Here is a 14970-nt window from a genome sequence, read left to right on the forward strand (position 1 = left end):
AGATGGTACACACTGCTGCCACTGTTCGTCAGTGGTGGAGGAAGTGAATGTCTGTGGAAGGGGTTCCAATCAAGCAGGCTGCTTTGTCCTGGATGGTGTCAAGCTTCTTGAGTGTTGTTGGAGCTGCACTCATTCAGGCAAGTGGGGAGTATTCCATCACACTCCTGACTTGTACCTTGTAGATGGTTGACAGGCTTTGGGGAGTCAAGAGGTGAGTTACTCGCCACAGGATTCCTAGCCTCTGACCTGTTCTTGTAGCCACAGTATTACTCGCCACAGGATTCCTAGCCTCTGACCTGTTCTTGTAGCCACAGTATTTATGTGGCTAGTCCGTTGCAGTTTCTGGTCAATGGTAACCCCCCAGGATGTTGATCGTGGCTGACTCAGTGATGGTAACGCCATTGAATATCAAGAGGTGATGGTTAGATTCTCTCTTGTTGGAGATGTTTATTTCCTGACACTTGTGTGGCGTAAATCTTATTTGCCACTTGTTAGCCCAAGCCTGGATATTGTCCAGCTCTTGCTGCATTTAGACACGGACTGACGGACTGCTTCAGTACCTGAGGAGTCATGAGTGGTGCTGAACATTGTGAAATCATCAGCGACCATCCCAACCTCTGACCTTTTGATTGAAGGAAGGCCTAGAACACTACCCTGAGGAACTCCTGCAGTGATGTCCTGGAACTGAGATGACTGACCTCCAACAACCACAACCATCTTCCTTTGTGCTGGGTTTGACTCCAACCAGTGGAGAGTTTTCCCCCTGATTCACATTGACTCCAGTTTTGCTAGGGCTCCTTGATGTCACACACTGTTTTTAAAAGTTCAGTTTGGTTTCCCAACTAGTGGATTAAAAATGATTATTTGGCATAAAGCATGTTTTCATGACACCTCCACATCACACGGAATGAAATGTGACTTACAGGAGCATTTCATTATAAAGTTGTAATGAAAAAAACACACACACATAGGGAGGTGATGGCATAGTGCTATTGTCGCTGGACTAGTAATCCAGAGACCCAGGGTATTGCTATGGCAGATGGTGGAATTTGAATTCAATAAAAATTTGGAACTAAAAGTCTAATGATGACCATGAAACCATTGTCAATTGTTGTAAAAAGCCATTTGGTTCACTAATGTCCTTTGGGGAAGGAAATCTGTCATCCTTACTACACAACAGTAACCCACAGCAATGTGGTTGACTGTTAAATGCAAGACACTCAGTTGTAACAAACCACTACAAAGTCACAAGAAAGGAATAAAACCGGACGGACCACCCGGCATCGACGTAGGCACCAGAAACGACCCTGCAAATTCCTCCTTACTACCATCTGGGGGCTAGTGCCAAAATTGGGAGAGCTGTCTCACACACTACTAAAACAATGGCCTGACATAGTCATCCTCACGGAATCTTACCTTATAGATTCCAGACTCCAGACTCCACCATCACCATCCCTGGGTATGTCCTCTCCTACCAGCAGGATAGACCCAGCAGAGGTGGCGGCACAGTGGTATACAGTCGGGAGGGAGTTGCCCTGGGAGTCCTCAACATTGACTCCAGACCCCATGAAGCCTCATGGCATTAGGTCAAACATGGGCAAGGAAACCTCCTGCTGATTACCACATACTGCCCACTTTCAGCTGATGAATTAGTGCTCCTCCATGTTGAACATCACTTGGAGGAAGCACTGAGGGTGGCAAGGGCACAGAATGTACTCTGGGTGGGGGACTTCAATGTCCATCACCAAAAGTGGTTCAGTAGCACCACTACTGAGCGAGCTGGTTGAGTCCTAAAGGACATAGCTGTTAGACTGGTTTTGCGGCAGCTGACGAGGGAACCAACAAGAGGAAGAAACATACTTGACCTCATCCTCACCAGCCTGCCTGCCGCGGATGCATCTGTCCATGACAGTATCAGTAGGAGTGACCACCGCACATTGTGGAGACAAAGTCCCACCTTCACATTGATACCCTCCATCGTGTTGAGTGGCACTACCACCGTGCTAAATGGGATAGATTTCGGACAGATCTAGCAGCTCAAGGCTGGGCATCCATGAGGCGCTGTGGGCCATCAGCAGAAGCAGAATTGTACTCAAACACAATCTGTAACCTCATGGCCTGGCATATCCCCCACTCTTTCATTACCACCAAGCCAGGGGATCAACACTGGTTCATTGAAGAGTGCAAGAGGGCATGCCAGGAGTAGTACCAGGCATACCTAAAATGCGGTATCACCCTGGTGAAGCCATAACACAGGACTACTTGCATGTCAAACAGCAAAGCAGCAAGTGATAGACAGAGCTAAGCGATCCCGCAGCCAACAGATCAGATCTAAGCTCTGCAGTCCTGCCACAGCCAGTCGTGAATGGTGATGGACAGTTAAACAACTCACTGGAGGAGGAGGCTCCACAAATATCCCCATCCTCAAGGATGGAGGATCCCTGCACAGCAGTGTAAAAGATATGGCTAAAGCATTTGCTACAATCTTCAACCAGAAGTGCCAAGTGGATGATCCATCTTGGCCTCCTCCGGAGGTCCCCAGCATCACAGATGCCAGTCTTCAGCCAATTCGATTCACTCCACGTGATATCAAGAAACGGCTGAAGGCACTGGGTGCTGCAAAGGCTATGGGCCTTGACAATATTCCGGCAATAGCACTGAAGACTTGTGCTCCAGAACTTGCCGCGCCCCTAGCCAAGTTTTCCAGTACAGCTACAACACTGGCATCTACCCAGCAATGTGGAAAAATGCCCAGGTATGTCCTGTACCCAAAAACCAGGACAAATCCAACCCGGCCAATTACCGTCCCATCATCCTGTTCTCCACCATCGGTAAAGTAATGGGAGGGGTCATCAACAGTGCTATCAAGTGGCACTTGCTTAGCAATAACCTGCTCACTGAGGCCCAGTTTGGGTTCCGCCAGGGCCGCTCAGCTCCTGGCCTCATTACAGCCTTGGTACAAACTTGGACAAAAGAGTTGAACTCCAGAGTTGAGGTGAGAGTGACTGCCCTTGACACCAAGGAGCCCTAGCAAAACTGGAGTCAGTGGGAATCATGTGGAAAACTCTCCGCTGGTTGGGGTCATACCCGGCGCAAAGGAAGATGGTTGTGGTTGTTGGAGGTCAGTCATCTCTGCTCCAGGACATCACTGCAGGAGTTCCGCAGGATAGTGTCCTAGGCCCAACCGTCTTCAGCTGCTTCGTCAATGACCTTCCTTTCATCATAAGGTCAGAAGTGGAGATGTTTCGCTGATGATTGCACAATGTTCAACACCATTCGTGACTCATCAGATACTGAGGCAGTCCATGTCCAAATGCAGCAAGACCTGGACAATATCCAGGCTTGGGCTGATAGGTGGCAAGTAACATTTGCATCACACAAGTGCCAGGCAATGACCATCTCCAACAAGAAAGAATCCAGCCATCGCCCCTTGATGTTCAATGGCTTCACCATCACTGAATCCCCCACGATCAACATCCTGGGGGGGTTACCATTGACCAGGAACTGAACTGGACTAGCTATATAAATACTGTGGCTACAAGAAAGGTCAGAGGCTCGGAATAGTACAACAAGAACTCACCTCCTGACTCCCCAAAGCCTGTCCACCATCTACAAGACACAAGTCAGGAATGTGATAGAACACTCTCCCCTTACCTGGATGAGTGCAGCCCCCACAACACTGAAGAAGCTGGACACCGTCCAGGAAAAAGCAATCCGCTTGATTGGCACCACATCCACAAACATTCACTCCCTCCACCACTGTCGCACAGTAGCAGCAGTGTGTACCGCCTACAAGATGCACTGCAGGAATTCACCAAGGCTCCTTAGGCAGCATCTTCCAAACCCACGACCACTACCATCTAGAAGGACATGGGCAGCAGATAGATGTGAACACCACCACCTGGAGGTTCCCCTCCAAGTCACTCGCCATCCTGGCTTGGGAATATATCGCCGTTCCTTCACTGTTTCTGGGTCAAAATCCTGGAGCTCCCTTGCTAACAGCACAGTGGGTGTACCTACACCACATGGACTGCAGCGGTTCAAGAAGGCAGCTCACCACCACCTTTTCAAGGGCAATTAGGGATGGGCAATATATGCTGGCCCAGCCAGTGAAGCCCGCATCCCATGAATGAATTTTTAAAAATTACCTCCAAACAGTCACTTATCAATCATAACACTGTTACATCTTTGCTCTGTTTAAGTTCAAATTTTCTGAGGCACAATTATAATCAAGTCTCTGGGTGTTGGGCATCTGGTTTAAGGAAGGCATTGTTTCAGACCTTTTCCTTCTAAATTCCTGTTAGATATCATCTGGTGTGTCTGGTTGTTCACTAACATCTGGTGGTAGTGCCCTGGGTATGTTAATGCCACAAATGTCTTTTGTGGGCTTTGGATTTAATGGGAGGTCAAGGAGTCCTGGAAGAAATCACATTTCACAGGCTGCTGTGCTATGCAAATTTCTGTTACCTCATGGCTGTTCCACCTATGAAGCTCTTGGCATTTTAATTGCAGTGTCCACAACTCATGGGTTTAACAGGTCCATTTCTGGTGCATTGATAAATCCTATTTCTTAGGGGACAGTGAGTGGTAAGTTGCCCTTGAACCCTTGTCTGGGTTCTCCTCCTGCGCTTTGACTTTAGTGGGTTCTAAAGCTGGGTTGGGTGAGATTTGGAATTTGGGCTTGACCATTTGATTCACCAGTGTGTAATTCCACGATGATTTCACTTGTATTCCCCTGGTGGTTTCAACAACCGTTTTAGGGTGTGTTACTATCCTTTTTTTTTAACCTCGGGAATGGGTTCTTTTCCAATCTTTCTCATATCCCCTGGGTCACTAATCCCTCAGGTGGCTGCCCTCAGGCTTCTACTGTACTCCCCTGAGGCTATTTGACTAGGCGAGGCATCACCTTCACTTTCTGATTGTCTGTTTGGGAGCTTCCTTGGTCCCTATTTAAATCTTGAAAGAAGGTCTCTGCTAACTGTCCTTCTGCTTCATTTCCTTCAGCCTCTGTTGCTCTTGTCCAGCACCTTGGTTTTCCTTACTGGTTCTGTGGTGTTCTTTGTGTGCCCTCAGCACCTTAGAGGTGGGGCTGTCCCCCCATCTTGTCAGCATTCCTGACAGGTGAAGGTGTGGTGCTGAAGGGAACAGGTGATGAAGCCTGCCAAAGGATCAAGTGCTGTTAAAGTCCATGTGCCTGTAGTATCTCAGCAGCATCTCGGTGATATGACCCTCTTTATAGAGCTTATTTTCTCTGCCCTTAGCCGGACAGGTGTCAGACATTCCCAGATGCAATGTGAAGATCTCAGGAGTGTCCTCACTGCATTTTGTCATCATCCTCCTGGAATCTTGTGGCATTGAGGGCCTCACGAGTGCGCCTGCCTCGTCTGGCCAGCGTGATGGCCTCATCGCCTGCACCCTCGCCTTCCAGGACCTCATCACCCTTATCCCCTTCGACTTCCTCCTCATCGGAGGAGACATGCGACTCTTCCATCTCCTCCTCATCCAGGTCCTCCCACCCTTAGCATCGCCAGGTTGTACAGCGTGCAGCAAGCCACAATGATATGCGACACCCTCTGGGGAATGTACTGGAGTGCTCCGCCAGATCTGTTCAAGCACTGGAACTTCACTTTCAGGATACCAATGGTGTGCTCAACCAAACTCTGGGTTGCGGCATGAGCATCGTTATGCCTTCTCTCAGCAGCAGTCTGAGGCCGCCGCATGGGCATCATCAGCCACGTCCTTTGCGGGGAGGGGGGTACTCTTTGTCCCCAAGGAACCAAACTTGTGTGGTCTCTGGAAGATGTCAGGGATCTGAGACCTACTGAGGATGTTGTACAAGTCGTTGACACTTCTGAGGCATCTTGCACACACCTGCATGATCCATTTGTTATGGTCGCAGACCAGCTGAGCATTGAGAGAGTGGAAGCCTTTGCGGTTCACATACTGGACTGCTTGTCGCCAGGGAGATTTAAGAGCCAGGAGGGTGCAGTCGATGGCAGCCTGCGCCTTTAGGAATTCGGAAATCTCAGCAAATCCCAGCGCTCTTGCTTCCTGGCTCACCTGATCCCTGTTGAAGTTGACAAGGTTGTGTAAAAAATGGCATCCGTGACCTCCTGGATACATTTGTGGTAGGAGACTTGCAAGATCCTGCAAAGGTCCCCAGTGAAGCTCCAGAAGGAGCCACAGCCGTAGAAATTGAGCGCGGTGGTAGCTTTAACTGCCAATGGCAGTGGATGCCCCCTGAATCCCTGTGGTGCCAAATCCTGCAGTAGGTGGCAAATGTGCATAACCTGTTCCCTTGGCATGCGCAGTCGTCGACAACACTGGTTCTCGCTCATCTGCAGGTAGCATGTGCGCCGTCTATAGACCCTGGGTCTAGTGAGGCACCTATGAGCGACGGCTCTGTGGGGTTCCTCTGTGTGTGGAGGAGGCCGTGCCACCCCTTGGTCTTCAGGGTCCTACTCCTCACTTCGGTGATCCAGGCACCTCCGTCACATTCTTCTCCTTCTTCTCTCCTGCCTGTAAGCAATGAGGCAGACAGCGAGATCACCAGGTTCCATGTTCCTGATGGTCTCCTCACTGCAGTATCAAAGAGAGTCGTGAGGGTCAGAAATTGTCTCCTAGGACCACTCTTGGTCAGGTCATCACCTGCGGCTGCCTCTCAAGGCCCCTTAACACATTCCGGAGAGTCCAGGCCACCACATGGATGCCCAGTGTTCAGTGTGCATGATGGCTCACTATGCCCACACCCAGCACCGCCCCACACTACATGACCAAGTGGCGACAGCTTTGGCCACTCGACTGCATTCTGAACTCACAACTCAGAGGCATTTTCTTAACCTGCACTCCAAGGCTTTGTAGTTTGTTTGTACCATGAGGGTGACTATTCAATGTCAACTGAAACATAATGCTAGGGACTAGGAACGGACCCCTCCATCAGTGTTCGATGGTCGCCTTTCCCAACAGGATCTTCGGGCCTGCTCCATCGCACAATGGTTCTGCAGCACCATGGCACTCATTCGAGTTTTAAATGTGTGCTCAAGGGGTTAACAGTAGAGCAGCAATCACAGACATTGTGAGGAATTAGTGCTACTTGAGTGGGCATAATTGCTTGACTAGGCTGACTCCAAGCATGTCAATTGAGCTCAAGCTTAACGCTCTTAGCTATGGTGGAGTGCTCATCTTTGACATGTTTTGCCATTAGCCCAGTCATTTCCCCCCCCCGCTGTATGTGTTGGTGCTCAAACTTCAGTCGGTGTTGCCATGAACCCCTCCCCCCACCTCGGGGCATTGTCACCCTTGCCTCGAGGTTGCTTTCTCACCCTTCCCTCTTTGCACTGTTGCCCTTGCCCCAGCATCGCAAGCCAACCACGAAGAAGCCACTGCGGAGACTTACCTGTGCCACCTCTGAATTCATGGATCATTGTGAGCGCTGCACAAAGTTGTGTGCACATACCTCCCAGTTCCCCTCAAAGTTGAGGGCGCTAGGTTGACGCCTTTTAAGGGCAGTTATAAATCACCCTGTCATGAAATTACACTGACGTGGGATTTAAATTTGACATGTGCGAATGATTCTGGTATGTGGCCACAATAATTAGATGCAAACTTATTAAAATTAAGCTCCCGATGTTCAACTGCGTTGAGGGCTGCAGTAGAGGGGACAACAGGGAAGGCATGTTTACAAAGATCTGCTATTGATGGGGGGAGGGGCCAACCAGGTCCTGGATTTACATCGTTGGGAAACGCGACCAAGGCCGTCTTGCAATATTCTCCGACCTCGCCACTGAACACACCTGTCACGATCAGGGGCAGAAAGTCCCAGCTGCTGTTAAATGCAAACTACAATTATCTATTGTGATGACCTTTGACCCTGAAGTAAGGAAAATTTGTAATTTCTTCCAAATATCTGTAGAATCTGTAATTGTTCTTAAGAATGTTTGAAAAGAAACTTTTAAGAGTTTGCATCAATTATAATGCAATGAATTGCAATTTTTTTGAATAATAAGAAATACTGGTTTATGTGACCTGCTGACACTTGACCTGGAAGCAATGTCAACAGGAAGGAAGTTAACATATGAAAGTCCTGTGGCCTGACACAAAGGCTGCAGTCGAGGGGACAACAGGGAAGGCGCATTTACAAAGAGCTGTCCGTGTGTGTAATACAGTTAAACAGGACTGAAAGCCGAAGACAGGTTTTGAACAGGGATTGCGAATTGCATAATTTTACTGCTGCTGTTTCAGTTTTGCTGGAGCCAAACAGACTATTTAATGGGGTTTATTAAAGGGTTGGGGCAAAGGAGTCTGTGGGAAATCTGTGCATTCAAGACTGTTGTGAACCTAGCTAAGGAGGTTCTGCAGGAATGTGCTGGCTGAGTGATGACCTTTGGGGACCTTGGTTGGAATGTGGCTGCCAATGAATGTGACTCGAGAGCCGAATCAATTGAGTGGGAAAGTGAGAGTTACTATGTACAAGAGGCTGAGTTAAAGAACTTTGGAACTGCATGGGAGTTACATGTCTGCAGGGAGTGATGTGGCTGCTTGTGGTGGTGTAAAATGTATTGTAACAACTATTTAAAGTGAAATCTACTTTGTAGTATCATTTGCCTGTTAATTAATGTTTAATTTGCATTGGTTCTAATTTGTGTAAAAGTAAGTTTCAAAAAGTGAAATCTTGTTGGTAATTTCTTCATTTGGGAGTCGTTTGGGTAAATGTGGTTATTTGGTTTACGGTCCCCAGAGACCTTGGCTGAAGCTAATCATTTAGCTTTTAAGCTGTTGGTGATGCTTTATAGCAAACTCATTGACTCACAGTAGATATCTGAGTAGCCTGTTCATTTTGCTGCCTGAAAGCACGTAGCCATCTCATTAATCTGTGTTTGATTAACAGAGCTTTGGCCCAATGAGAATAAAACCAAACCAGGCGGAAGACAAAATATAACAGGTTTCAATTTATAGATCTTTTTCATTCCTGATAATCACTAAGCAATTATTTCCATGGAAACCACTGCTCATTGGTTTTGATTGCTGCAATTGCTCAACAGGAACAGAATTACTGAAAATCTTCATCTGTTATTGATCTGAATTAACTGCTTTTTCAATGATTCCTGATAATTGTATAACTAAATAATAATAATATTACAATCACAAATGACATTGATTTCAATCGATTTTCCTCTGGCTACAAAAAACATCTTAAAACATAAATTAGTGTCTAATATGTCTTTTTATTCATTATACTAGATATGTAGCATAGCAAGTGAGCATTAAAAATCAGGAAATGTAGCTGGATAATACAAATCTATTTTATATGTAAAATATTTATAAATATGCATTCAGTGACCATTCAAGGTCATCTGGCGCTATATAATATTTTTAGGTTGCATAACACCCTTTATCCAATTATTCCTATCAAACAGTGTTGAATATGATATATGAATCACTACTGGAGAAATTGTTTTCATTTACTGCTTTTGTTAACTAGAGTACCTTATGTCTACTTTATGCAATTATGGTGCTACCATATTTCATAAATTAATTCTCTTCACAGGATGGATTTCCGATGAGAATAAAAACTGTCAATGTCATCAATGAGCCCATTATTTTTAAGGGTATTTTTGCTATCATTAAACCTTTTCTAAAGGAGAAGATGACAGAAAGGGTATGTACTTTAGATAATTTTCTTGGTGTATAGCTGTTCAATTTAACGCACCCCTCAGTATATTAATGTAGAATTGTTATGCGTAAAGCTGTTGAATACTGTGTATTTCTTACATTAAGATGCTTCTAGATGTACTACTATCTTTTAGAAGTCTGTTAGAACTTTGCTCCAAATCATCCATATTACACTGAAAACTTATCAAATATTCAGTGTAGTACATTATTGTGCATTTTATATACCATATTTTAAAATATATTTCTGGCATTTTGTAAATCAAGATATCTCTAGATCTATTTCACCAGATTTTCTGATTTCTGGATAATGCAACAATTGGTAATATTGCCTACACTTTTCCAGTGGATTTTTTCTATGGCCAGAGTTTTCTCGTTGGCGTGCAGGGTCCCACGCCCGCCATTAATTAACGGACCACTTAAGGCCCTTGGGGCAACAATTGACGGACGGGGCCCGTGCGATCTTCAGATCGTCGCACAGGCGCAACGGGCAGGAGGGTAGGCCACATTTGTATAAACCTCATCGATGGGTGGGATAAGAGGGGTGAGAGGGGTTGCGAGTGTTATTTGTCAGGCATTTATTGCTTAAAATTACTGCTACTTGCCTGTGTGAGCAGGAATACTTCAAAATTCTTCACAGCTGCTTGGACAGGAGTAACAGCCTTCAACTCAGGACTCTGCGTAAACATCATTTCTGGGGCCTTGCTGGTTTCAGGAAGCCTTCCCTTAGCCTGGGAATGGGAGTTATGCTATCCACTGGAGGCAGCTCCTTTGAGGAGGAAGGGAGGGCCAGAAGGGGGAGGAGGCCAGGAGTCCACATTCAGCCTCCAGAGGAGCTACCTTTTGGAGGAGAGGCACAGGCACAAGGGGCGCAGGGCCAACAGGAAGTTCAAAGTGGAAGGGGCCACAGAAGACGCCACTATCCTGCTGCCAGGGTATACAGGCAGTGAGGCAGCTACTTCAATATGTCTGAGGTGCAGTGCCGAAGGAGGCTTCATCTCTCAAGGGAGACAGCGACCTCCATCTGTCAGATGATAGGCCCTGAGATCAGCTCCAACTATGTGGATGGGCACCCCGTGCCAGTGGCATTGAAGGTCATGGCTGCCCTTGGCTCTTTCCAGGGGTCAGTGGGTGATCTTTGTGGAGTCTCCAAATCAGCAGTCCACACTTGTGTCAAGCAGGTGACAGACGTTCTATTCAGGCGAGAATTGACTTTCATTCACTTCCGCTGGGACGAGGCCAGCCAGGCGGAGCAAGCCAGAGGCTTCGCAGCGATTGCTGGGTTCCCCCACGTCCAGGGTGCAATTGACTGCACACATGTGGCCATCAAGGTGCCATTGGGTGAGCCCGGTGCCTTCGTCAACAGGAATGGTTTCTACTCCATGAACGTGCAGATAGTGTGTGATCACAGGATGCTGATTCTACAAGTCTGTGCAAGGTACCCTGGCAGCTCCCATGATGCTACATCCTCAGACACTCCCAGGTGCCGAGGCTGTTCAGTGCTCCAGCCCAGCTTGATGAATGGCTGCTGGGTGTCAAGGGCTATCCCCTCAGAAGGTGGCTCATGACACCTCTCCACCATCCAAGAACAGTGGCACAATAAGAGCCATGCCTTCACGAGGGCTCTGGTAGAAAGAACCGTCAGTCTTCTCAAGATGCACTTCCGATGCCTGGACTTTTCAGGGGCACACTCCAATACCCCCCAGATCGTGTGTCATTGATAGTGGTTGTATGCTGCGCTCTCCACAATCTGGCCCTGGAAAGTGGGGACGCAGTGGATGATGAAGGCGTAGACGCAGTTGCTCCAGCTGCACACAATGAGTCCAGTAGTGAGTCCGAGGATGAGCACACACAGGAGGACGCTGAGGGGGTAGACGCTGACCCGGGAATACTCCAGGGAGGCAGGGACGCCTGGGAGGCTTTAAACCAATGGACCTTCAGCTAGCACACTACAGATGGACCGCCAAGCCAGGGCTGCAGGCTCCATACTCGATACCTGAGAGCAATATCTGCCTGGTTAGGAACATTAACTATGTGCCTTGTCAGTAAAACTCAATGACAAACAAGTTACTCATAACATCATGGGTTCCTGTCCACCTGCGGAAGTAAGGAATCACCCTGAGCCATGTTCACATATCAAAATTTAACGATTTGACAAAATGAAGCAGAGAAAAAAGTAATTGCAAAGGTGTTACACATTACATTGAGTGGTCATAAACTAATAGTGGGGCACCAGTGAGAAGCCTGTGGTGTGCCTAAGGTGCCTTAAGTTTATGTTTCCAGGTGCTACTTGTAGGGGCTCCCCCACCCCCCTCGCTGGCACTGGCATCTGAGACAGCCTGCTCACTCTGCTGTCCTGTTGGCCTTGATTACCTTGGCGGCCGTCCTCTGGCCCGTGGAGCCTTTGATGATCCCGCCTGGGAGGGAGTGGCCAGTTCCACAGCTGGTATCTCCCCAGTCGCCGCAGCTTCATCGGATCCCATGCTCACTGCCAGAGGGGCGAGGTGCTGTTGCATTCTGAGAGAAGCCCACAGAGACGACAGGCAGCTCCTGCGCCGACGTGAGGTCACTTCGGACCTCCCTGCTCACCGTAGATGGATGGGCACCGAGCTGGGATACATGGTGCCCAAACCATCTCCCCCAAGGGCTGAGGTCAATGCCGCTGTGAGGACTTGCTTGTCCGAGCGCAACCCCAGGAGGCCCTGATTGTTCTCCTGGAGGAGCCTCTCCACGAGAGTCGCCACTCTCTCCCTTAGGAAGCATGGCGCTCAGCCATGAGGCTTATTGCATTGGTGATGCTCCGCGTGGACTCCTCCAGCATGGGCACTATGCCACACATAGCCTCATTTATCTCTGCCAGAGCCTCCTGCATACCCTGCTGTATTTCCAGCGTTTGCTGCCTCACGGACGACTCCAGAGGCACATCATCAGCCACCGACCGAGCATGTGCCTGGTCCCCAGCAGTCCTCCGACTGCCGGCGCCATGGGCACTCTCTGTCCCTGCCCGCACCTCAAGCGAGTGTGAAGTGTCCTCACTGCTGTGCCCCGGGACACTAGCTGAGGTGCTAGTATTTGCACTGGTGCTTGCCTGGCAGAGATGGTGTGACGCTGGTGAGTCCAATTGTTCAGGGCCCTCGGGTGTGAGAGGGGGCCCCTCTGCCTCCTCCTACCAGTTCTGCTCCGGTGATGCTGAAAGGAAGAACAAGGACATTTGATTAGTTAAAGTGGAGACAATGTCAATGTGCATCCCTGTTCCCCAGATCATTATGCGCTCATCCTTCCATAATCAAGGGTAAACCCATGTTGCAAACTTCAACCACTGAACATTCAACAGTGGAATGGCTGCTGGGACACACATGGTGTCCTCAGTGCTCGGCATTCTTACCTCCCCGTGGCACTGCAGCCTCAGCACCACCAGTGGACCTGGGTGCATGGCGCCTCTCCAGATCCATCGCCTCCTGCTCGTATCTGGTGACGATGGCCAGTTGGGCCTGACCTCCACCAATCTCACCCGCTCGGCCACATTGTGTGCAGTCTTCTCCTGAAAAGGAGAGAGAAGCATTGATTAGTCCACCCTGTACCTGGATTCCCATCGCATCCCTGCCAACCCAAGAGGGACATGGCAGGGCTCCAGTGCTTCGTCACCCCGCAGCTGCTGCACACACTCACCAAGAAGCCAGGGCTGACCCCCTCGCCTTGCCCACATGCTGCCTCTATCACATTTGGCACCACGTGGTCTAACCTTGGAAAGCAAGCACAAGCACCTGGAGTGCAAAGACCAGCAGATGGATTGGTGCCCCGCCACCTGGGAGCTCCCCTCCCAGCACGTCAGCAGCTCTCTGGGGAGCCCTTCTACTGGCCATAATGAACAGCCTTTGCAAGGCTGCCTGCGTGCTATTTGAACAGGCCGCTAGGTCGCCATTGGACCCGGCGGTCATTGCACTCCCGCCGCTGCCCGCCCATTCCGGTTATCCTCGGGAGCCATGCTTCACGCTGGGCGGGCCTTAATTGGCCCGCCCACGTAAAATGGCTGCGCAGAGCCGATTGCAGGTGGCATTCGGCTCCATGCCCGCTCCCGCTCCCGAATGGCCCACCGAACAGGGAGAAAATTCTCCCCTATATTATATTGTACTTCTAAACTGCTTGGAGGTTAGAGAAGGCAGAGGACACACATCAGACTCTGAAATCTTAGAGGAGTAATTGAGTTCATCTTCATTTCCAATAAAGAAGGTAAACTGTAGCCGATCAAATTTGCTTTCTAACTAAACTGCAGGAGATGTCTGAGGCTCACATAATTAAGTCTTTCATCCATTTTCCCAGATCTTTCTTTGGATCTGCACTAATACTGACAGATATTCTGACTCATATGGTACCCTTGTCAAATGGAGAGGTTGATATGAGCATAGATCTCATACCCTGCATTCCATGGTTTAGTATTTGTAATTGATCAATTATTCCTTTTGGAAGAATAAGACAATTCCCAGTCAATAGGTCAGTGATTATAAGATTATAAATTAGGTTATCATAGGACCAGCTAACAAGTATGGTGACTCCCAACTTAAACTCTAAAATAAATGATCTGCTTCACTGAAGATATTACTGCTGAAATTATTTTCTAAAGACTAGCAGATTATTTAAATGAATTTAATAAGCTAGAACATGTGTTTTGTCTCTAGGGCTTTATTCTGCCTAGCCCAAGTGTTCCAGCCCCTGTCTTGAGTCTAGGGCCAGAAACTTACCCATGTCAGGTGGGCTGGGCGAGAGCGGGCATGCCGCCATTTAACGTGGGTCATTTAAGGCCTGCCCAGCGTGACGCACACCCGAAAGCACTCAGTGCTACCTGTGCAGGTGGGGGGAGGAGGGAGAGTCGGGGCCTGCGCTCTTTCGCGCATGCACGCAAAAGAGCGCAGGAATCTCCCTGAGGCAGGGGGCTGCCTCAGGGAGATTAAGTTGATAGTACAAATTTTTAATAAATGGTCTGGAAAATTACTTAAACATGCCCCCTCATGTGACAGAGTCACATGAGCAGGGACATGTTTGTGCATCTCACAAATTTTATTTTATTATTTTACTAAACTTTCAGGAAACCTCATCCCGCCCGTGGATGAGGTTTCCTGAAAAACGCGAAGGCTGCTTGGGCTCTTTGCCTGCCCACCAACCTGAAGGTTGGACGGGCAGCCCTGTTAATTAGCTTAATGAGTTTCCTAATGGCCTTAGTAGGCCTTTGACAGTTCGATGGGCGTGCAGCCGCCTCCGAATGAAATATCTAAATGACACGTGATGACGTCGGGACGCACGCCC

The 14970-nt window shown here is 48.6% G+C and overlaps 1 protein-coding gene across 2 annotated transcripts in view; it reads left to right on the forward strand.

The window, feature by feature from the left end:
* The window catches only part of ttpal (tocopherol (alpha) transfer protein-like), a 34224-nt gene that overhangs the window by 13090 nt on the left and 6164 nt on the right, over window positions 1-14970 (forward strand). For both annotated transcript variants that reach the window (XM_078555278.1, XM_078555280.1), the window contains exon 4: window positions 9548-9658. In XM_078555278.1, the coding sequence (XP_078411404.1) occupies window positions 9548-9658 (111 nt within the window). The remainder of the gene's footprint in view (window positions 1-9547; window positions 9659-14970) is intronic.

Source organism: Cetorhinus maximus, chromosome 13 (assembly GCF_964194155.1).
Source record: "Cetorhinus maximus chromosome 13, sCetMax3.hap1.1, whole genome shotgun sequence".
In the NCBI taxonomy this organism is placed as follows: Eukaryota; Metazoa; Chordata; class Chondrichthyes; order Lamniformes; family Cetorhinidae; genus Cetorhinus; species Cetorhinus maximus.